The following is a 23461-nucleotide window of genomic DNA, read 5'->3' as shown; positions in this document are numbered from 1 at the left end:
ATTGTTTTCCTATCGTGTTTTGTTTCAGCTGCCTTCTAATGAATTATCTTAATTGCAATGAAGTTTAAATGTCACATATTGGTGTCTATCTTTAATGAAAACTAGAGTGTAATCGAATTACCACAGAGTATTACTTTAACGTACACGTTATCTCAGTTATGTATATCATATATGCAAATTATAAATCAATTCTAATGTCCTTTACTCTGACATTCATTTCAGGTCAATTTTACACTTAATTATTAAAATCTCCCCATTATTAAAGAAGTGTCCATATGCTCACTTTGTTGGGTGGAACTGGTGGGCTTGTGAATTTGGCTTTGGAATACACAGATAATAGTTTTCATTGAAAGTAGAGAAGATATTCTCTCCCCTCAGTCTATTCTTGCCATAGTGTTTCTACTGCCTTATTTTTTGAGTTGGAAACAGTGCAGCCAATGTAGCAAGCATGTTGTGGATATTTCCAGAAGGTCCCCCTTGAGGGTGATGTGTCTGGAACTGAAGATGAGCTAGTTTCAGATAACCCAATATCAACAGAAAACACTAACACCAACATCTGAAGGGAAGTCAAATCAGTAAAAAAATCTTCACACTGACTCAAATATCAGAGTGAGATCAGCAACAAATCTTCACACTGACTCCGATATCAGTGAAGTCAGCAACAAATCTTCACATTGATATCAGAGTGAAGTCAGCAACAAATCTTCACACTGACTCCAATATCAGAGTGAAATGAGCTACAAATCTTCTGAACTGTTGAAGGATCATGTGGACTCGAAACGTCGACTCTTTTCTTCTCCACCGATGCTGCCAGACCTGCTGAGTTTTTCCAGGTAATTCTGTTTTTGTTTTGGATTTCCAGCATCCGCAGTAGTTTTTTGTTTTAATCTTCTCACTGACTCTGATATCAGAGTCAAATCAGCAACATTACTTGTTCTCAGTTAGAAAACATTAGAATCCTATAACTTAAGCTGGAATTCTGATTTTGCCCATCAGTTTTTAATTGTTTTTACCCTCTCTCTTCTCCGAAAGGACGATATAAATAATGCACGAAGGCACGGCTCTTCCCTCCTCTCCAGCATTCTGGAACCAGTTGACACCAATCCAGATCATAAATTGAACACAGATGAATTGGATAATAAGGCCACTGTGGAGAGGTGAGCTGTGGGGTACACATACTGCACATCGAGACCAGATCATTAATTTCTAAAACATCGGTTGCCCCTGCTCTTTCTGGCGTAGTACACCATGTCTGAGAATGATGATACCAAATGAGGGCCCGAACAGCTCACAGCAGAGGCCAGGATCAATGTTTCTGGACCCTGACTTCTTTTGGGGATCTTGAATTGCAATACTGTCAGAGATACAATTGTAGTGTACTGAAAGGGTGTCTCAACTTTAATTCTGTCTGTTACACAAAGCAGTATAATGTGCATAACTATATGGAACTGATCTGTCAGGAAGTGAATAAAACATCATAGCTGATTGTTTCCTAATCCTGAAAAAGAATGTGCTGGAACCAAGCAGTTACTAGTCAGCATATGGAAAGAGAAAAACACAATCCAAACATGAACTTGCCTGTTCTCTCCACAGATACTATGCACTTCCAGGTTTTTCTCTTTTTGCTCCATATTTCTGATGTTTGTAGGTTTTGATTTGCATTATATTACTAATATTACCCTGGACAGAAATAGTTAGTTGTGTTAATAGGATCCAAGCCAGTTGAAGTCAAAAGCAAGGCACAGAGCTTTCCTTTATTAAGTTTATTGACTTGTTCAGTCACACAGCTCTCCTTCCACTCTGCCCAGTGTCCCAGCTATCCCCTATTTAGATGTGGTCAAAGACAATTAATACCATCACCTATTTCTCTTAACCTTAACAATGTAATTGACAAGACGTTAACAACTTGGTTCAAGTGGTCTATGTTGGTTTTTATGTTCCACATGAAGCTCTTCCCACCCTTCTTCATCTCACACTATGTTCTTAAAGTTAAAACACCATTGCCCTGGAAAAACACACTCCCACTGTACCTTTTACAGCATGGCAGTGATTCTGTTTTATGTTGACAAAGACTGTGATTGAAAGGATCACATTGAAAGGGAGCAGCGTTTTTAATATCAGTGCAGTAGTGATTGATAACATCTCTAGACGGACAGTTCATAAATTGTGCCGAGCCCTCTTGGGCCATGAATGCGACTGTGTTGAACACTGCTCCATGATTAATGAGAACCACGTCTATAAATAGCGATGGGTATCTCTGGGGAGCAGGGGGGTGCATGGTGGCAATGTCACTGGTAGTAACCCAGACACTCAAGCTAATGCTGTGGGGATATGGGTTCAAATCTCACCATGGTAGCTGGTGGAATTTAAATTCAATTAATAAAAAAAAATGGAATTGAAAACTAGTCTCAGTAATGGTGACCCTGAAACCATTGTTGGTTGTCATAACAATCCACCTGTTTCACTTATGTCCTTTAGCGAAGGAAATCTGTTATCCTTACCTAGTCTGGTCTACATATGACTCCAGACTCACTCTTAACTGCCCTCTGCAATGATCTGGCAAGTCACTCAGTTCAAGGGCCTTTAGGGATGGGCAGCAAATGCTGGCCTTGCCAGTGATACCCACATCCCATGAAAGAATAAAGAAAAAATATATAGCTTTTCAGCTTTGTGTTCCCACTAGTTTAGGACTTGGATACCAAATGAAAGTGGGAATGTGACAGAGTTTATTTAATAACAGTCCTACAGAGATTCATAAGCTGGTATTTTATTTCCCATTAATCTTAAACAGATGGTTCAGGGTCTGCCTCTTATCTTTTCCTTCTGTTTGCAGGTTGCTTGTTCAGTTGAACGAGACTGAAATAGCCTTTGATGAGTTTTGGAATAAGCACCAGCTAAAGCTCAAACAATGCCTACAGCTCCGACGCTTTGAGCAAGATTTCCGAGAGGTGAGTGCTGAGCACCCCCTCCCCCCCACCCATTCCCCCCACCCCCCAACAATTTCCCTCCATGTGAGAGCAGTGAGTGCTGAGCCCTACCCCACTCCCAACCCCTGTCACATTGTGCGTTCAGCAGAATGATAATTCCACATATCAGACAGCATGTCTCCAGTAATGAAACGGCTCATTGAATACAGACTGTTCAGAATGCCCAGACAAAGTGTTTGCAGCTATGCATCTCTTCTGATCAACCTCAGTGGTCCCTTTTTAACATTTACAACACAAATTACTTTTACAAACAGAATAACAGTGAGTGTTTAATCACATCATTGATCGGAGTTGTACTGCAGAGACCAATTCATAACTTAATCCTGTGTTCTCCCTCTAGCCCATTTGTTTCACATGTTTAACTCTTAAGGGGGTGATTTTCCTTGCATACTTCAGGCACTAAAGAAACTCTGACATGGCCACGGTAGAATCTTGAGCTGCAACGTCTGTATAAACCATCTTTAGTGCAAGGCACCATCTTGGTACAGGAGTTAAAGTGCTAGAAACTCTCGGCCTGAGGATGGTCAATGGTCTGATGACAATTATAATGCAGGCTAGCACTTATTAAAGAGACTGCACAGGATCTTGGTGGCTAGTGCTTCATTTACTGAGCTTTCCTGACAGTGACGTAGCAAAACAAGAGTAAGCAGGTTGTTGTTGAGTGCCATTTGAAGCTACGCTCAGCTTTCACTATTCACTTACTGGGGTTCCCCCCCCCCCACCCCCACTCCCCCTGCACCCAGTGGGGAAAAGACATCCCTCTTCCACTAGGCTTTCAGTGCAAGAACCTATGACCCTTCTCCCTCAGCCCCTGAGCCTTCCTGGTGTCGGAGATTAATCACACCAAGGCATCGTTTCGTACGTAGAAACCCCATTTATTACTTGTACACAAGGGAGACAATACAATGAGAGCTACTGTACCGTCTTGTAGCAGAATACACGCAGACCTGTTAAAAGCATTTTTACAGCCAATCAGTAAATTTTGCACAAACCTATCCGCTTATTTGCATACGTTAACTGACCAATCCATGTTACAGTAAATTTCCATTCCCCTCACAACAGATGTTGTGCTTACGCACATGCTTATCACAACCCTGATTACATTCAGCCTGGGAAAGAACAAAATGGAATGTCTCAGGGCTCATCCTACAACTATGGTCAGACAAGATGGTATGGTTCTCAAGGCTGCAGTATTTTTCTCTTAGGCCTAGGCATATAATTCAACTTCTCCATTAACCCTTTTAGCACTAAATGGGTTCCCTGTAGTTGCCTAGGCCACCACACTGGAACGCACCACTGTGTATCAACCAACACAATCGACACGTTCAGCGGAACTGAGTGCATGGAGGCTACATATGCTGCTCCAAGAAAATTACTTCTAATCAGCACTTGAATGTTCAACCTGCTGGTATGTGGTTTACTGTCTACAGGCAAGTTTGAATCATAGTACGAACATGCAAACAAGAAGCAGGAGTGGGCCACTCGGCCTCTTGAGCCTGCTACGCCATTTAATAAGATCATGGATGATCTGATAGTAACCTCAAATCTGCATCCTGACTATCCCCGATAACCTATCACCCCTTTGCTTACCAAGATTCTATTCACCTCTGCCTTAAAAATATTCAAAGGCTCTGCTACCCCGCCTTTTCACGAAGAGAGTTCCAAAGACTCACGACCCTCCAAGAGAGAAAATTTTACCTCATCTCTGTTTTAAGTGGGTGACCCCTTATTTTAAAACAGTGACCCCTAGTTCTAGATCCTCCAAGAGGAAACATCCTCTCCACATCCACCCTGTCAAGACCTCTCAGGATCTCATCAATCAAGTTGCTTCTTACTCTTCTAAACTCCAGCAGATACAAGCCTAGCCTGTCCAACGTTTTCTCATAAGACAACCCACCCATTCTAGGTATTAGTCTGGAAAACCTTCTCTGAACTGCTTCCAATACTTTCACATCCTTCCAGATGTGTTTGCCCAGGATCACCCTGGTATCTAGAAGCTCCCACATCCTGCAATCACAACACATCACCTGCCCTGCCACTTCCAATATGTGCTAATTAATAATTGCTAATTAATTAATTATAATCAATAAACCTACACCTCTCAATAGATTTCGGCACTGTAAGTAAACTTTACAATACACATAAAACAATACAGTACTCACAATACTGATAAAAACTAATAATACCAGTTTCTGGCTTACCTGCTCCTGCTGCACTAGAGTGGAAATCAAATACTGGAGGTTGAAAAAGAGTTGAAGAGAAAAGCACCCCCTCCCCTGCCCTTCACTGAACTCCCCACTCAGCACATTTTACTTCTTGCAGTAAACTTTACCTAAAGCACCTCTTTCCCCCCCATGCACCAAATTCCTACTTTGAATCAAATTCCCAAACACACTCACTCAGCCTCTGTCTCACTCAGGTGAAGTCTCCCTCACTGACCACACGCCTCTTACTGACCGTGCGCTTTAAAGTCCTTTTCTTATATAGAGCTGTGATGAGTCACTCTCTAGCTTAGCTTTCTGCTACAGTAGCCATCATTTAGCCTCCAAACTGCAAGCTAAAACCAGTTTCAAACAGGCCTGTCATATGAGTACAGAACCCAGATAGCGTCTGTTTTCACCCCTTCACCAAAATAAACTGCCAAGTGTTTTAACTGCACCAATACTCACTATGGAGCATCATGTCTGATGTCTGGATGCTGTTGAGGAACTGGAGGATTAATCTTTCAGGCCTGTTCCCTTATGTGTATATTACCAAATCCTTCTCCAATTAATATTGCCAGTTGGAATAAACCAAGCTATACAGTCAGAATGTTAGCATATTGAAAATCTAGGAACATTTATGCACACTTGCAGTTTAAATTCTCCCATTCTAAATTGATGGTTTAAAAAGCCATCACCTGACATAAGTGACTTGCAATTCTGTGACAAAGTTCACATAGAGACACCTCAGCAACAACAAGAACTTACATGTATGAAGTGCATTTATGCAGTCAAACATCCCAAGGCAGTTCACAGGAGCATTCTCAAACTGCATTTGAGACCAAGACTATTTAAGGAGATAATAGGGCAGGTGGCCCAAAGTTTGGTCAAGTAGGTTTGCAAGGAGCATTGCAAAGGAGGAAATGTTGTCATATGCCTTTGAGGGATATCAGCATGATATGTGTCATGTGATCAAGTCTTACTTTCACTTTTGCTTTGAGCACGCACACACACACAGCTCTGATGTCTTCAAGTTTTATACCGACGTGTATCTGTTCTCATGTGCCTAGTCTTAATAAAGGAATCCACATTGTGTTTACCCAATCCCTTATGAGTGATCGGTGTCTTGTACAGTGAATAAACTCAAGATGTTGTATCATTATAGTAACACAGCAGGAAAGTGGTGAAAATCAGCTGTGTGCAAGGGGTTAGAAGTAGAGGAGCACAGAGCTCGGTGCGGCTGTAAGATTGAAAGAAGCTACAGAGATAGGAAGGATGAGAAATTTAAAATTGAGATGTCGTCAAACCAAAAGTGAGTGTAAGTCAGGGAGCACAAGGTTAGTCGAACAGGATTTGGTGCAAGTTAGAATATGGGCAGCAGAGTTTTGGGTGACTTCAAGTTTATGGAGGGTTCAGGGTGGTAGGCTGGCTTGGAACAGATGAGTTGAGGGAAAATAAAAGTTGCAGCAAAGGCATAGATGAGTGTTTCTGCAGCATGCGGGCTGAGACAGGCCAGAGTTGGTGCTGTTATAGAGGGCTGGCAGATGTTAGGCCGGTGGTTTTAGTTAACAGAGAAGAAACTGGGCTCGAAGCTCAGTGTCAAAAAAGGCACCAAGTTTGTGAATGGTCTTGTTTAGCTTCAGAAAGTGGCTGGAGAGTGAGTTGGAGGCAATGGCAAGGCAATGGAGTTAGCGGCAAGGACTGAAGACCAGGCTTTGGTCTTTCCAATGTTCAGTTGGAGGAAACTTCTGCTTGTTCAATACTAGATGTCAGACAAGCAGCGTGACAACTTGAGACATTGCCTCCAATACTGTGAGCTCCAATCTTGTGCAATGATCTTTTATGTGGCACCTTATCAAATGTCTTCTGGAAATCCAAATACACTACATCTACCCGTTCCCCTTTATCAACTCTGCTTGTTATATCCTCAAAGAAGAATGTACATGTGGAATCTGCTGTGTTTTCATATGATGTTGCTGAGGAAAAGCATGTAGATTAGAAGTAGGAGGGGGCCAAGGATAGATCCTTGGGGGATTCAATCCAGAGGTAACGGTGTGCGAGTGGGAAAAGAAGCCATTTCAGGTGATTCTCAGATTGCGACTGAATAGATAAGAATGGATCCAGGCATGTGCAGTCTCACTCAGCTGGCTGACTAAGGAGAGACATTGGAGGATAGTCTGTTCCATTGTGTCAAAGGTTGCAGACAGGTTGATAGGTATGAGGAGGGGAAGTTTACCACAGCCACGATCACATGGAATATAATTTGTGACTTTGATAAAGACCATTTTAGTTCTGTGGTGGGGACAGAAACCTGATTGGAAGGAAGCAAGCGTGGAGTTGCAGGAAATATGGGCACAGATTTGAGACGCGACAGCATGTTCAGGTATTGAGAGGAAAGGGAGGTTGGAGGTGAGGCGGTGGTTTACCAGGGCAGAGAGGTCAATGATGGATTATTTGGGTGGGGAGAAGATTGCAGATTTGAAGGAGAAGTAGCCGTGTATTCAGCCCCTTCAATCCCTCAAACACTTCACCTCTCCATCTTTTTTTAAAAAAAGACTTTTCTGATCAATATTTTGGCCATATCTCCTTTGAATCAGCATCCGGGTGGTTTCATTACTCTTCTGTGAAGCACTTTCTGTTTCTATGTTAAAGTTAAGAATTATATAAATGGAGTATATAGTTTACTGTGTCCTGCATTCTTGCTTATGGACTCTTGGCTGATTTACTGATACTCACTGTTCCCAAGCGATCCAGTTCACCTGAGTACAGACCCAGGAATAAGTTCTCTAGCATGCAGGCAAGAGAAAAATCTGGAGTGACTGCATAAGCTGGGCAAAAGGAGCTCACAGGCGAAATTTGACCAATAGGAAAGCTTGGGCATCTTCCATCTGATGAATGAAGCGATGCATCTGCGAAAACTTTCAGCAAATACTGGCAAAACATCAAAAGTTGTGTATAAATTTTTAACGTACACAGCTGGAATGGATGTGTCGTACCTGTCATTGGAGATATCCAATATCAAACTCCGATGACCATCCAAATCTTTGCTGAATTTGGAGAACTTGCAACATTTAACACATCTCTTTATTTCCTTGCTTTTTTAGGTAAAGGCAGCTTTGGGTGTTGTAACTGAACGACACAGCACCTTCACGGATATGGGAAACAGTTCCTCTCATGTGGGCCACATTGTCAGGAACCTTTGTAACCTTGAAGAAAAGTCTCAGGTAATTGTTATAATACAATCCGAATCCTGTTAAAATATAATTGGGAAGTTGTTGCGTTTCAGCGCCTTTTAACCTATTTGCCACAGGAAGGATTTGGAAACAGGTCACATCTAAGTGTGGGGTTGGCTTTGCTAAAGTGTACCTGCACAGTTTTTATTCTCCCATTAGACAAGCACGATATTAGTGTACAATAAGTGAATGAACAAAGGTGTGTCCCACAGCCACCAGGTACGCCAACTCATTCAGGATCTCATCGCAGTATCCCATCAGGCATTCACCTTAAAATTGGGAAAGGTAGAACACAACAAACCCAACCAACAGGGGTTGTCAACTGATAATCCAATTGGGGCGCTTGGGAGCCAGACAGGAAGGGAAGCAGGTAATTGATAGACAAGTGCCAGGCAATGACCATCTCCAACAGGAGAGAATCCAACCATCTTCCGTTGACATTCAGTGGCATTGCCATCGCTAAACCACATAACACCCACCCCCCCCACCCCGACTAACAAAATCCTGGGGGTTACCATTGACCAGAAACTGAACTGGACTCGCCATATAAATACTGTGGCTACAAGAGCAGGTCAGATGCTGGAAATTCTGCGGCGAGTAACTTACCTCCTGACTCCCTAAGGCCTGTCCACCATCTGCAAAAATGTAAAGTATTTAAGGATTGCCAAAGGGGTAACTATCCTGAGTTCCTAGCAATAGAATTGCATATTCTGTGAAAATGGGCCCAGGATTTAATGTCAATTGGGTGAAATATGTTTATTAAATACCCCAATGAATTTATACAAATTACATTATGTCAATTTCTGCCTGGTTTTCATTAAGCAAAGCTCACTCTCACTTTCTAAATTGTAGAAGCGCTTTGAAAATCAAGTATTCAAAGGAAAACACCAAAATAGTAGCGTTTTGAAAAACCTGCTGTTTGTGTTGTAACAGGAAGCACTGGAGAGAGCTGAAGCCTTGGCTGTCCAAGGACATCAGCTGATAGAGGACAATCACTACGCTGTGGATTCAATACTCCCCAAATGCATTGAGCTGCGAACTGTCTGTGCCAACCTAGTGAATGGAATAAAAACCCAGAAGGAACTGCTTAATCAATCAATGGAGTTGCACAAGAGGCTGGAACAGGTAAATGTATTGCTGAACTACAGAGAAAATTAAGAATGGTATACAATCCAAGCATGGGTTTTAAGTGCATCTTCTACATAGAATGCTTCAGGCAGCACTCACCTACTGGGGTTAGTTATGGCAAATTACCTTTATAAACAGTTCATGCTCATCATACTGTTTAGTAATTAAAATTGCACATTCCTAACACACCTCAAGTCAAAATGCACATACTTTGAAGAGATAATCGAAGCACAGGTAGATTTCTAATCTAATCCAACCAGAAGTGTAGATTGAGACCTTTACTCAGTGGTTGAAAGGCTGGGGTAGGTGATGGTTGAAATAGGGTTTTGTGCCTGTTGTATATTTTATATCCTTCAGAGCAATGCAGAGATGACAGCAGTTTCCATGTGTGTAACAGGTTTTATTCGCAGTGCTTTAAAATGTCTGCTCCATGCTTCAGCTTCGGCTTCCAGCTCTTTTTCCAGCTTTGTTTACTTTTCCCTGAGTCCGCACCCAGGCTTAACTAACCAAGCACTGTGAGCATCAATTGTAAACAGACTCATAATCAAACACAGAACAATTGAACCATTGAACACTGTAGTTCCTGCTTCAGTTCTTCAGCTTTTTGAAGTCACTGAACTGTATTCTCCATTCCTGATGACATGAGTTATAGTCATAACCCCAATGATGACACTGAGGTGAGTTTGGAATTCACAAGAAAAGTTGGGAAGAATGAAACATAAAATTTGTAAAAAGCATGACAGAATAGATGCCGGGAGGATGCTTCCCCTGGCCAGAGAATCTAGACCAAGGGTTCATAGTTTCAGAATAAGCGATCGACCAGTTAGAACTGAATCATCTTCACTCAAAAGGCTGTGAACCTTTGGTTAATTCTGGTGAGCCAATGGATTTGATCTTTTAATCAATTAATCTTTGAGTACATTCATGTCAGAGATTAATTGATTTTTTGATTGTAAGGCAATCAAGGGATATGGAGATAATGCAGGAAGGTGTAGCGGAGGTAGAAGACTCGGCATGATCTTATTGAATGGCAAAGCAGGCTCTAAGGGCTGAGTGGCTTACTCCTGCTTTGATTTCTTACATTCTTAAGAAGAAGTTTTAATAGTTTAGTGTGGTCCTAGCTAAATTATTCTCAAACCTACATGTGATTATCACTAAAGAGACTTAAACCCTAGTCACAGCTCACCCTTACCCTCCCACAGATTATCATCATGGTTATCATCACTAGCCATCTTATATTGCTCTTAAAATGCCCCTCTCACGGTCGTGAAACACCTCCATGTGAACCTGCTGCTTTTCTTGCAGCTTTGAAGACCTGTTTCTCATTGAATCTTCCTGCCTTTACTGGTGCAGGCAATTGCGGATGTTGAGGTTGCACATTTTGTGATGCCACCACATGTGGTGCACACACAGTTATGGCGTTTTTGTTGCGAGCAGCGTTGCCCCATGTGTGGAACATGAGCCGTGAGAACTTAGTGCAGGAGGGGGGCTCTGTCACACATTTCCCCAGAGGACCAGGCTGCGCTACAAAAACAGCCCCTTTGCCTCAAGATTGCTGAACTCCTGATGGAAAGGGAATACGAGAGGAATGAATAGAGTTAATGAGCAACAATCAGACTCTGATCAGCTAGAGAAGCAGGGTATAAAAGCTTGCATCCATTTTTAACTGTGTCACACACACCAATGTGAGGTAGAAAAGCTGTTACAAACCAACACTTCTGAATCACCCTGAGCACACTGGCCTACTGGTGACCATGGATCAACTCTCATCAGGGGGTTGGCTCATAGCTTATTTCCATGTCACCACACCCCGCCCCCTTGCTGCACCTGAGGGAGGAGGACAGGGCTAAGTTTTGGGGAAGATGCCTTGCAAGGAACGAATCTGGCAGCAGCCAGTTAAAAAAGCACAACCAGGAGCTTGAACGGGATGTTGTTAGTATTCCAGGTGGCATAGGAAGCATAACAGCGAGGCACAAATACCGCAAGCTGAGCTGGAAGGCCAATTTTTAAATGATTTAGTTACAAAGTTCATCTACAAAGCTATTGAATTTTAAATATTTATGGTTAAAAATAAAATAAGTTCAAGTCAAATTGATTAATTCTCACCTTGAGGAACGTTAAGAAAATCAGAATGTCAGCTGAATTAGCACAGATAGCCGTAAATACACAATCAACATGACCAGGTAAAATCCAGTCTAAAGTGTCAAAATAGAAACTATGAAGGAAAAATGTCACAGAAAGTATGGCAGCAGGAAGTCAAGTGATGCGTAAGTTTTTTAAATAAGTTATAAACAATGTGTATAACCTATTTTAAACAGTTTAGTTAGGATATGGATATGCTATTATATTAAATAGAAATGGTGATTGGAGGAAGGGGGTTAATTCGGCTAGACTGAGTATACTTTAGCCGGGAAACACATGCAATTGAGCCCCCAGTTTGAAGTCATACACTTTTTTTTAATATTATTTGATTTTATAATATTGTTTATAGTTAGAAAGGAAAACCTAGAGCTGTTTGGGAAACAGAGAAGTAAAGTGGGTTGGGGCATTGGGCATTCTTTGCAGTGCACGCTGATTTGCTAGAGATGCAAAGCTGAAGCATGTTTAAGTTATCATATGTATATTAAGAATACAAGAACACAAGAAATAGGAGTAGACCACACGGCCCATCGAACCTGCTCCGCCATTCAATATGATCATGGCTGATCTTGGGCTTCAACTCCATTTTCCCGCCTGCTCCCCATATCCTTTCATTCCCTGAGAGACCAAAAATCTGTCTATCCCAGCCTTAAGTATATTCAGTGCTGGAGTATCCACAACCCTCTGGAGTAGAGACTTCCTAAGATTCACAACCCTTTGAGTGAAGTAATTTCTCCTCACCTCAGTCCTAAATGATTATCCGGAGACTGTGCCCCCGTGTTTCAGACTCCCTGACCAGCGGAAATAATCTCTCAGCATCCACACTATTTAGTAATTTGTAGGTTTCAATGGGATCACCTCTCATTTTTCTAAACTCCAGTAAATATAGACCCAGTTTACTCAGCCTCTCATCATAGGACAATCCCCTCATCCCAGGGACCAATTTAGCGAACCTTCACTCTACCAATGCAAGTACATCCTTACTTAAATATGGAATCCAAAACTGCACACAGTACTCCAAATGTGGTCTCACCAAAATCCTGTACAACTCTAGCAAGACTTCTTCATTCTTGCACTCCAATCCCCTTGCAATAAAGGCCAGCATGCCATTTGTCTTCCTAATTGCTGTTGCACCAGCTTAACTTCCTGCATTCCTTGTGTGAGCACACTCAAGTTTCTTTGAACATCAACAATTACAAGTTTCACACCTTTAAAAAAAATTCTACTTTTCTATTATGACCAAAGTGAATAACTTCACATTTCCCCACATTATACTCCATCTGCCATCTTGTTACCCACTCGCTTAACTTGTCTATATCTCTTTGCAGCCTCTCTGTGTCTTCCCCACAGCTTATCTTTCCACCTAGCTTGGTATCATCAACAAACTTTGATACATTACTCTGTGTCTCTTCATCTAAATCATTAATATATTAAATATAACAGTTAATATAATATTGTAAATAGCTAAGGCCCCAGTACTGATCCTTGCGGCACTCCACTATTCACTGCCTACCAACTTCAAAAATCCCCGTTTACGCCCACTCTCTGTTTTCTACCCATTAACCAATCCTCCATATATGCTAATATATCACCCCCAACTCCATGAGCTCTTATCTTGCCTATTTACCTTTTGTGTGGCACCTTATCAAATGCCTTTTGGAAATCCAGGTATACTACATCTATTGGTTTCCCCTTATCGACCCTACTAGTTACATCCTCAAAAAACTAACATATTTGTCAAACGGGGTTTTCTTTTAGTAAAACCATGTTGACTTGTTCTAATCATAGTCTTATGACTGAAATATAATGGGCCGTAACTTGCGTGGAGTGGCAATCACGGTTGGATTGCCACTCCACTCCTAGTCACTTACCCTGAAATGCAGCTGCACTTATCTTACTCAATTTTCAGACTGGGGTTGGGTGAGAAAGGTGCAGTGCAGCAGGCTGCCAAGGGCAGTTGAGTTGGAGATAAGGAAGACGCGTCCCCTTTTTTTACTGCACTAGCTGCCATAAAGCAGATAGGTCCACTTAGAAAAGCCAAGGAGAAAGTAGTCGGGGGGTTGGGGGATGGTTTGGTCAGGAGGGGTTTAGCCGGGGTGGATGTAGGGGTTTAGTCAGGGGGGGTTGGGGGGGTAGTCGGTGGTGGTTTAGTTATGGGGTGGAGAGGTTAGTAGGTGGGGGCTGGGGGTTTAGTTGGGGGGTGTGGAGGGTAGCCGGGGGGCTGGGGAAGGCAGTTGGCAGCCCTTGGGGGTGTTGGGGGTCCCGTGGGGATGGTTGGGGGGAATGGTCGGGGGTTCCCATGGAGAGTCAGGAAGTGGGCGGCGAGGGGGGAGTCCCGTGGGGTTTGAGGTGGGTTGGTACAATATTTACCCAGTAGTTAGAAGTGGTTTTAATTCTTCTAACCTGTTCAAGATAACTATTGCTGTAATACAGTCCAAACTATCCAAAAACTGTGATTTAGATCGGAGTTTCGGATGGCTGCCAGTGAAAGGTAATTTCCCAGTGGAAGTTTGAACTTCCTGGGCAATTGCCGTGCAATCGATACCCTAGGGAATTCCGGGGGATGGGGGAGTACGCCCAGCTCATCTTTGGGATGTCTCCCAGCTCTGTCGCCCTGGAGCTCGGACGTTATGGGCCAGTATAATCATTTTATATTTTATTTACTTAATAAAAGTACATGCTTCTAAGTTTTTAAATAATTTATAATCATTTTATATATTTCTGAAGTGTTTTTAATTGTGTCTTTGAGTATGCTTACTTTTCAAATAGTCCTTCTTCTGATGATTATACACCTCATTGCATTGACAGCAGTATCATCATACGACCCTAGCAGACTACAATCTGTCTGCCTAGAGGCATCTCTATTATGGGAAACATTGCTTGTCCCCAGCATAGCCATCTGCAGTGACCTCTAACCTATGGAAGACTTTGCAAAGCTCTGAAGACCTAATTAAAGAAATTGGCTCAGATTTTGCTGTAAAAATAATTGAGAGACTCCTGACATTCACCGTTATTTATGCGTAAAGAGTGCTGCAAATTTAGTTGAGGGACAGATGTGCGGTTAAACTCAAATGCCACTCCACCAGTAGCTTTGCGATAAAGCTATCTTTCTGTCAGCCTTATCATTAAAATGCATTGAGTTGTTTGATGTTGCTGTATTTGGGTGATAGGTGTAAACTAAACTCGATATAGGAAGATGAAGTCTTGTCCATTCCGGTTTAAGTACCCTGTGAACAGCGCGGTATATGTTAGTTACTGTCAACTGACCTTTCTGACACTGAGAATTGATTTTAAATTTAAACTTTCAATTAAAATTTCTTCTTTACTTTTCCTCTCTGTCGTTTTTTTTCTCTCAATCCAATATTTTATTCCACTCTTTATTTCTCTATCTGTTGCTGATTTAGATTGAATTAACCTACACTGATTTACAGTTCCTCCTCAGTCCTTGTGCTATTAGTCTCATAATCTTTCATCTGCTTGGTTAAGGTGGTACACGGTTGATTGCCCTGTTGGTTCAGGCCCCAGATGTGTTGTTTACTTCACTGCACTGTTATCAGCTTGCACCTCCAGCAACTTGCCCCACGTACAATTCAAAAAACTAAATGTGCAAGAGCATATCTAATTAATGGCAGATGTCAATAGATACTCTGCTAGAGAAAAATCTGGTCCATTAATGATTATGCAGTTACAAAAAAGGAATTCAGCTTGGTAGAAGAGGCCACACTCGCTTGCGCGCACACACACACATACAAACATACATGCACACGTATTAAACATAGGCAGACTCGGAGGCATTCTCTTTGATTGTGATGACAGATGGGATTGCCAAAGTTAAATGAATTCAATGCCCTAGGTAACATGCTCTTCACAATAATGTGAAGCCCTGCACCACGATTTTCACCAGCAAAGAGTGATTTCATTACAGTACAATCTGTTATCCAGCATGTGCAGGGGAAACAAACAGATGCAGCCGGTTAATGGAGAGTTCCATTTACCCATGGAACACAGCACAACACTTGTAGCATGAACTAGTATGCAAGCACTCCGCAAGTAAAGAACAGTGTTCTTTTTACCTCTAACCTTCAACAATACATTAAAACATAAATTAAAGTGTACAATAATACAGTATACAGGAGAGGGCTCCGGATATCTTTCTAATTGCGTCCGGTTGGTAAACTGGCGATTCGTATTAGGGGAACATCAGAAATTTCGGTTGGTAGAGTGCTGGATAACAGAAACTTTAATGTTAAAGCAAAACACTGTGGATGCTGGAAATCTGAAACAAGAACAGAAATTGCTGGAGAAACTCAGCAGGTCTGACAGCATCTGTGGAGGGAGAAACAGAGTTAATGTTTCGAGTCCATATTACCCTTCTTCAGAGTTGAAGAAAATGTTTCCTGCTAGATAGTTGTTCCCATGTAAATGAGTGAAAGATATATCTCTACCTACCCCCCTTCCTTTCCTATTGGGCTCTTCCCATTTTACATAGGCTCTGCATGATGCTGGTTGATCACTCCTTCATATCAATTATTTGGTTTTGGCTTAGGCGGATGTTCTTTCTATCTCCATTATTCTGGGCTACGGACTGGCACCGATACATGTTGGCTTGTCTCCACCAGTGGCTGGGTGAAAGTTATATCTCTACCAAGCCGGTTGATTTTGATGGCTTGCTGTGTCTGTACTGATTGCACCATCTCCTCTTTCCCATAGGCCATGCACTGGTGTGATTCTGGGATTTACCTGCTAGCCTCACAACCTGTTGATAAATGCCAGTCCCAGGATGGGGCAGAGACAGCCCTGCAGGAGATCGAGAAATACCTGGACACAGCCTCAGGCCAGAAGCTGGAGGATCTTAGTAAGATCAGTGATGAGTATGGAGCTATCCTTAGAGGTGAACTCATGGTAATTATTTTAAAGTATTGGAGAGTAAGCATTGGAAACATGGTGAGACTGGCTCATTTTTCCCCTGTAAATTATGATAGTCTCCCATTTAAAATGGAGATGAAGAGGAATTTCTTCTCTTAGAGGATCATTAGTGTTGGGAATTCTCTTCCTCAGAGAACAGTGGAGACTGGGTCATTGAATATATTCAAGGCTGAGTTGGACAGAGTTTTGATCAACAAGGGTGGTGGGCAGACAGGAAAGTGGAGATAAAGTCACAATCAGATCAGCCATGATCTTACTCCATGGAGCAGGCACAAAGGTCCAAATGGCCTACTCCTCCTATTTCTTATGTGCCGACTTCTGAACTCAAGTGTCTGCACAGGGCCTTGGGGTGAGGGGGAGGGGTAGAGATTGCCCAGGCTCCCTACTCACCCCTGATTCCAGTCATATTCCCGTTCACCTCCTGAGTAAGAGGTCAATCTTAAAAATGTATTATCTACCTCCCATTTCTCGCACCAGGGAGCTTCCTTGAGGTGCAGCCCACCACAACCCCCACTGTGGGGGTCACTACACTTCACCTCACTGCTACAGTGGCTCACAGTAGACCACAGGAGTGGGAACCCCCAGCACAAGTAATCCCTGCTGTCTCTTCTGCCCCTCACCACCAGACCCGTTATTTGCCTTCGATGGGTGTTTAAAACCTCCACCCATGACAAGGCATGTAAAAAAAAAAGAGGGTCCGTGATGCATTTGGATTTCTGATGTGTTCAGAGGGGCTCAACCAGAATCCCTTCAAAAATTCGCCTGGGACTGTCAGCACCCGACGGAGTCCCCTCTCCCTCGCCCCTCAACACCCTGAGGAGTTCCCTCTCCCTTGCCCCTCAGCACCCTGAGGAATCCCCTCTCCCTTGCTCCTCAGCACCCTGATGAATTCCCTCTCCCTCACTTCTCAGCACCCTGAGGAGTCCCCTCTGCTCTGCCCCTTAGCACCCTGAGGAATTCCCTCTTCTTAGAATAATCCAAAAGGTAGCTGAAGGAATTTGCATTTCCTGAAACATTGCAACATTTTAAAAAACAAATAGAGACAGTAGATTAATATCTCTGACCTGAGCTGTTAAACCTGGTAATTTTTAACTTCTAACTGAATACCTTTCCTTTTTGCTAAATCACTTATGTCAGTGTGAAACAGCATATAGGAGAGTATGGTATAAAGAGAGAAAGCAAACAATAAAGAACAGTATGTAGGAGGGAATAATAAACAATAAGGAATAGTATTTATTTATATTTATTTACGGGATGTGGGCTTCGCTGGCTGGGCTAGCATTTATTGCCCATCCCTAATTGCCCTTGAGAAGGTGGTGGTGAGCTGCCTTCTTGAACCGCTGCAGTCCATGTGATGTAGGTACACCCACAGTGCTGTTAGGGAGGGAGTTCCAGGATTTCGACTCAGCGACAGTGAAGGAACAGAGATATATTTCCAAGTCAGGATGGTGAGTGACTTGGAGGGAAACTTCCAGGTGGTGATGTTCCCATCTATGTGCTACCTGTGTCCTTCTAGATAGTAGAGGCTGCAGGTTTGGAAGTATACAATAGAAATAATATACATAAGAGAATGATGTATAGCTGACCATTCTGGCTGGAGGAGTGTGACAGAAATCCTTGCACATAAGAACATTGGAGGTGAGGGAGTGTTACGGAGATTCATGCACACCGGAACATTCCAAGAGAAGCAGGAAAATAGCAAATGGATGTGACAGGGAATAATGAAGGAATCAAATATAAGAATTGAGCTAAGAGCTATGACTTGTTGTCCTTATGTGAGCATAATGTCTCCATTCATTTTGCAGGCACACGTCCTAAAAATCTTCCAGAAACAAGAGGAGATGGAGGAAATGTTTGAAAAGCGGCAAATAAGCCTCAGGAAGCTGGCTGCTAAACAAACCCGCCCAGTGCAACCAGTGGCCCCTCGACCTGAGGGAGTCCCAAGATCCCCCATCCCCCTCCCCAGGACAGGTATTTTTTGGTTTTTTCAATATAAAAGCCATTACCATCTTTTGGCATGTGATTTCAAATCAATTAAATATTTGATAGCACTTGTAGGTCCTGTAGTTTAACCTAATCTCACCTCTGGTAACTGCACATTCACACTGTCACTGCATCAATTGTGTTTGCAGTTCAGGGAGTGCTGAACAACCTTACATTCAATTAGACTAAAAACTAGAAAGACCCAGCAAATGCACAAGAGTTATTAATCCTCCACATTTAATGAAACAGCCAGTTTCATGTATTCTGCCTGATGTTTCTAAGTCCCCTTATTAACAGGGCATCTGCCCTGAATTTGCTGTTAATTGAAACTGTGAAAACAGAAATGATGCCCAAGCTTTTATTTTTAGTACTGGGGAGAGTGGCCATGTTCATGCCACAGCTGTATACAGGCCGAAAGTTTTGCCTTCCTTTGGAAGACCATCTCCCAGAGGTCGGCCAATCACGTCTCTCAAATCAGCAAATGGCCATTTGCACATCTGGCAGTATTTTTCATTTTAAACAATCATCGCAGCCTGGCTCTGAAAACATCTGCCCTTTCTCAGCTGTGTCGTTTGATTTTGCTGCCCGGCTGTTAACCCTGTAAAGTTGTTGCCGGTTGATGTAGTTTTGAACTGAATGATTTTAGTCGGTTTTAGATAGCGTTTCTCATCCAGATGTAGCCCCTCGGTGATATCGTCAGAAGACACAGCAATAGTTTTCACATCTACCCTGTTGACACCCAACTGTACCTCACCGCCACCTCTCTTCACCCCTCCACTATTGATAAATTATCAGACTGTTTTTCTCACATCCAGTACTGGAAAAGGAAAAATTTCCTCCAATTAAATACTAGGAAGACTGAAGCCATTATCTTTTGGCCCCCATTCCAAACTCCATTCCCTAGCTACTGACTCCATTCCTCTCTCTGGCAACTGTCTGGGATTAAGCCCAGTTTGTTTGCAATTTAGGTATCACAATTAATCCCAAAATGGGCTTCCGACCACATATTCGCATCATCACTAAGATCGCTTAATTCCACCCCTATCACATCACCTGACTTTGCCTCTGTCTCAGCTTACCTGCTACTGAAAGCCTCGTCCATGCCTTCGTTATGCCTAGACTTGATATTCCAACACTTTCCTGGCTGGTCTCCCACATTCTACCCTGAATAAACCTGAGATCATCGAAAACTCTGCTGCCTATGTCCTTACAGCAAGCCCTGTTCCCCTACCACTCATGCGCTCTGTGACTTGCCCTGGCTCCTGGTCTTGATTTTAAAATTTTCATACTTGTTTTCAAATCCCCTGAAGTCCTCTGAGGTATCTATGCTTATGCGCATTCCCAATTATAATTGCTCCACCATAGGTGGACATGTCTTCAGCTGCCTAGGCTCCAAGCTCTTTAATTCTCTCCTGAAACCCCTCTGCCTCTCCATCTTGCTTTCCTCCTTGAAAACACTCAAAAAAACCTACCTCTTTAATCAAGCTCTAGGTCACCTGACCTAATATCACCTTATGTTCGGTGTTTGATTATGCTTCTGGGAAGAGCCTTGGCTGTTTCATTATGTTAAAGAAAGTATATAAATGTAAGTGGTTGTTGTTGATTTAGACAGAAATGGACTGTTGCATCCAGTTTCCACTTGTTACCTCACTGGCATCAGATTAAGATACAAATTTGGGTGGGTAGACAAAACACAAGTTGGCCAAGTGGATAACTGTATAAATTCAAACTAAACAAGGTAATTAAAGGGATGTCACACTAAAGCGACAAAAGTAGTGACAGCTCTTAGAGAGCCTCAAAATGCATGGCAACCCAGTAGCTGGCATAAGAAGCAAAGGGCAAAAATGTTGGGAAAGGAAACCAGAGGTGCAAACAAATGATAGGCAGCCCAGCACTGTTTAAAATGGAGGGGCTGCTGTGTGAGGTGGAGATGAGGAGAGCTGTCGTCTTGTGTCACTCGACAATACCATCAGCATGTTTGCAAGGAGGTGCAACAAGCTTCAGGCCACAGTTGGAAATTACTGGCACTGGATGTGCAAGCCCAGCACTGCAGAATAGGTGCAGGTGTACTGGCAGCAGATGGCATGGCTCTGCCTCTCAGACAACCAGAGCCCAAGACAGACAAACCCAATGGTCATTAGCAAGTACATGCAGCAGAGCCTGTAGATATGCTTAGAGGCAGCTTTGTGAGTGTGCCAATCAGAGTCTATGTTTGCTGATCATATAGGTCATCAATACACAAATAACGTAAAACAATTAGCTAGGAAGTGTCTGAAATGGTCTTTCTGTTATCCCACCATGCTCTTTCATAACTACCTGTTATCACTGCTGCCATGCCCAGGCCTTGTCCCCTCCTGCTCAAGTTATGTGTGCCAGCAGTCGGTTCATTGAATTCATTGCACTATGTTGTTTGAAGTTGAAATTAATGAGTCTGTCAGTAAATGCACCAGTTTACCCCGTATCAATCACCATTGCCACCTCTTCATGACCAAGGTTTCCTGCCTGACTGTCCCAATGGAGTGGTCCAGGTTTACTGTCTTGTTGGTTATGCAGATCAATCTACCTTTGGAATGTTATCCAGACTGGCAGTTCCTTTGAGTGATGGGCCTGAATTTTACCTGGGGCGGGTGCGTGTAACTGGCGGGCCTGAGAGCGGTTGGGAAATGGACCGCCGGCCGCAATTTCACGCTGGCTGGTCAATTAACGGCCAGCTAGCATGAAACGCTGAAACGCTCAGCGCTGCCGGGGTGGGAGCGGGAAGAGGGCGGGCAATGATGTTTCCGCGGGCGTGGGTGTGCACTGCGAGAAAGCACCCTGAAGGCAGACAGCTGCCTCAGGGAGCTGCAGACCTGAAAATGCTAAAGTAAAGGTTTAAAAAGCTGCAAAAAAATGTCTATACACCACAATTAATTACCCAAAAATATTGCTGATAAAAATGCTGCCTGCAGATATTTATTTTTATTTTGTTTCATAAATTTCATCCCGGCCTTGGATGAGGTTTGATGAAAAATGCAAAGGCCGCCTGGCTGATTCGCCCGTCCGCCAACTGTAAGGTTGGACGGGCCGCGAAAAATCAGAGACAATTGTGCCGTTAATGAGCTTAATTGGCCTCTTAATTGTCGGTGGGCGCACGTCCGACTTTTGTGCACTCCCACCAAGCAAAATATTGTGCGAGTGCACAATGACGTCGGGACACTCTCCCAGCGATTTCTCAATTTTACACCCGATCAGGTTGGGTGTGCGCCCGACCGCGGAACGTAAAATTCAGCCCATTGTACTATTGGTTGGTTTCCCTGGTTAGTTTGCCAATGGGTAGTTACCCAGGTTATCTTACCAATGGATAGTTACCCAAGTTATTTTACCAATGGATAGATACCCAGGTTAGTTTACCAATGGATAGATACCCAGGTTGTCTATAGCATGGCTGACAGTAACTATTTGGTAACAAAAACAGAATTACCTGGAAAAACTCAGCAGGTCTGGCAGCATCGGCGGAGAAGAAATCAGTTAACGTTTCGAGCCTTCATGGCCCTTCGGCAGAACTGAAGCATAGTTAGAAAAAGGGAGAAATATAAACTGGTTTAAGGTGGGTGGGGCGGGGGGTGGGGGGGGTGGGGGGGGGGGGAGAGAGACATTGAGGGTGTGGTGATTGTGGAGATGAGCAGATAATCAAAAGATGTCACAGACAATTCCAGCATCCGCAGTAGCTTTTAGCTTTTTGTTTTTAGTAACTATTTGGTACCCATTGAAAATGTGCCTTTTGTAGGAACAGCCCTAAATTTCATTTGACTTTTTTATCTTTCAGATCACAGGAAAGGACATGATCCCAATTTCAGCCACAAAGCAAATGTGACTCAGATTAATCTGTTCAAAAGAAACAAAAGTCTTTCAAAGGTACACCCATATTTGCAGCTAAATTTCATAAGCAATGAGCATTGTTATCTCTGAGGCATATGTTAGTGGGCCAGAGCTGCAGCATAATTTTATTTGCAATGTTCAACATGTACCCATTACAAAGTTATTGACTGTGGTTGGGTAATAGTCGTTTCCTAGCCAGTCATCTCACTTGGTTGCCACCCAATTTAGCTCCCAGATGGACATCCACATATTGAACCATTCACATGGAAGTGAAACACTGGAAAGGTGCATTATCCTTCTTGATTCTCATCTCCTGTCCAACAATTTGGGGAATGGATGATAGCCAATGCAAAATTTGTGGGGAAGTCTTGTCCTCAGTAGGTAGAAGATGATGATGGCAAACAATTTAATTTAACACAAGGTGAAGGGAGACGGTGAGGGGAGTGAGGTCAGAATCTTTCTGACTTTATAGTGGGTGATTTTTGTGGTCTCTGCTGTCACATTTTGAATTGAATTGGATGGTGCAGTTGAAATTACCACTCCAAGCGGCCATATTGACTTAGTGCCAATTTCCTCGCCATTCCGATGGACCCAATCTATGCAGCCAAACTTCCTCAGTGGAAACAGGCTGGAGCCTCTTTAATGGGTGCTAATTGTGAGCATATGAGGGAGCTACAATGCTGAATAGTTGCATTGTCTCAGCCCACATTACTGGTCTTTGTTCTTTCCCACAAACTGCAGCCACTGTAAGTTAGGAGACAATCATTTCCGATGATATCTGGAGATTCTCAGATACTCCCAGGTAAAACAGGAAAATGTTTGGAAGGCATCTTGCTTGTCTGATATGGTGTTTATTTTTGCTGCTTAGACAGTTTGTAATTAGAGTCACAGGATGGCTACAGAACAGAAAGTGGCCACTCGGCCCATCCTCTCTGTCCTGGCTCCCTGCAAAAGCAACTCAGCTAGTTCCACTCCCCTGCCCTTTCCCTGTAAACCTGCAAGTTTT

At 42.9% G+C, this 23461-nt stretch overlaps 1 protein-coding gene across 4 annotated transcripts in view; it reads left to right on the top strand.

Moving 5' to 3' along the window:
* mcf2la (mcf.2 cell line derived transforming sequence-like a) overlaps window positions 1-23461 on the top strand; it is a 264376-nt gene that overhangs the window by 196550 nt on the left and 44365 nt on the right. For all 4 annotated transcript variants that reach the window (XM_078559533.1, XM_078559530.1, XM_078559534.1 and 1 more), the window contains exons 8-14: window positions 1033-1157; window positions 2834-2948; window positions 8293-8412; window positions 9355-9546; window positions 16399-16590; window positions 18420-18585; window positions 22403-22491. In XM_078559533.1, coding sequence (XP_078415659.1) covers window positions 1033-1157; window positions 2834-2948; window positions 8293-8412; window positions 9355-9546; window positions 16399-16590; window positions 18420-18585; window positions 22403-22491 — 999 coding nt within the window. The remainder of the gene's footprint in view (window positions 1-1032; window positions 1158-2833; window positions 2949-8292; window positions 8413-9354; window positions 9547-16398; window positions 16591-18419; window positions 18586-22402; window positions 22492-23461) is intronic.

Source organism: Cetorhinus maximus, chromosome 16, assembly GCF_964194155.1.
Source record: "Cetorhinus maximus chromosome 16, sCetMax3.hap1.1, whole genome shotgun sequence".
NCBI lineage: Eukaryota > Metazoa > Chordata > Chondrichthyes > Lamniformes > Cetorhinidae > Cetorhinus > Cetorhinus maximus.
This window is presented reverse-complemented; position numbering and strand designations above follow the sequence as displayed.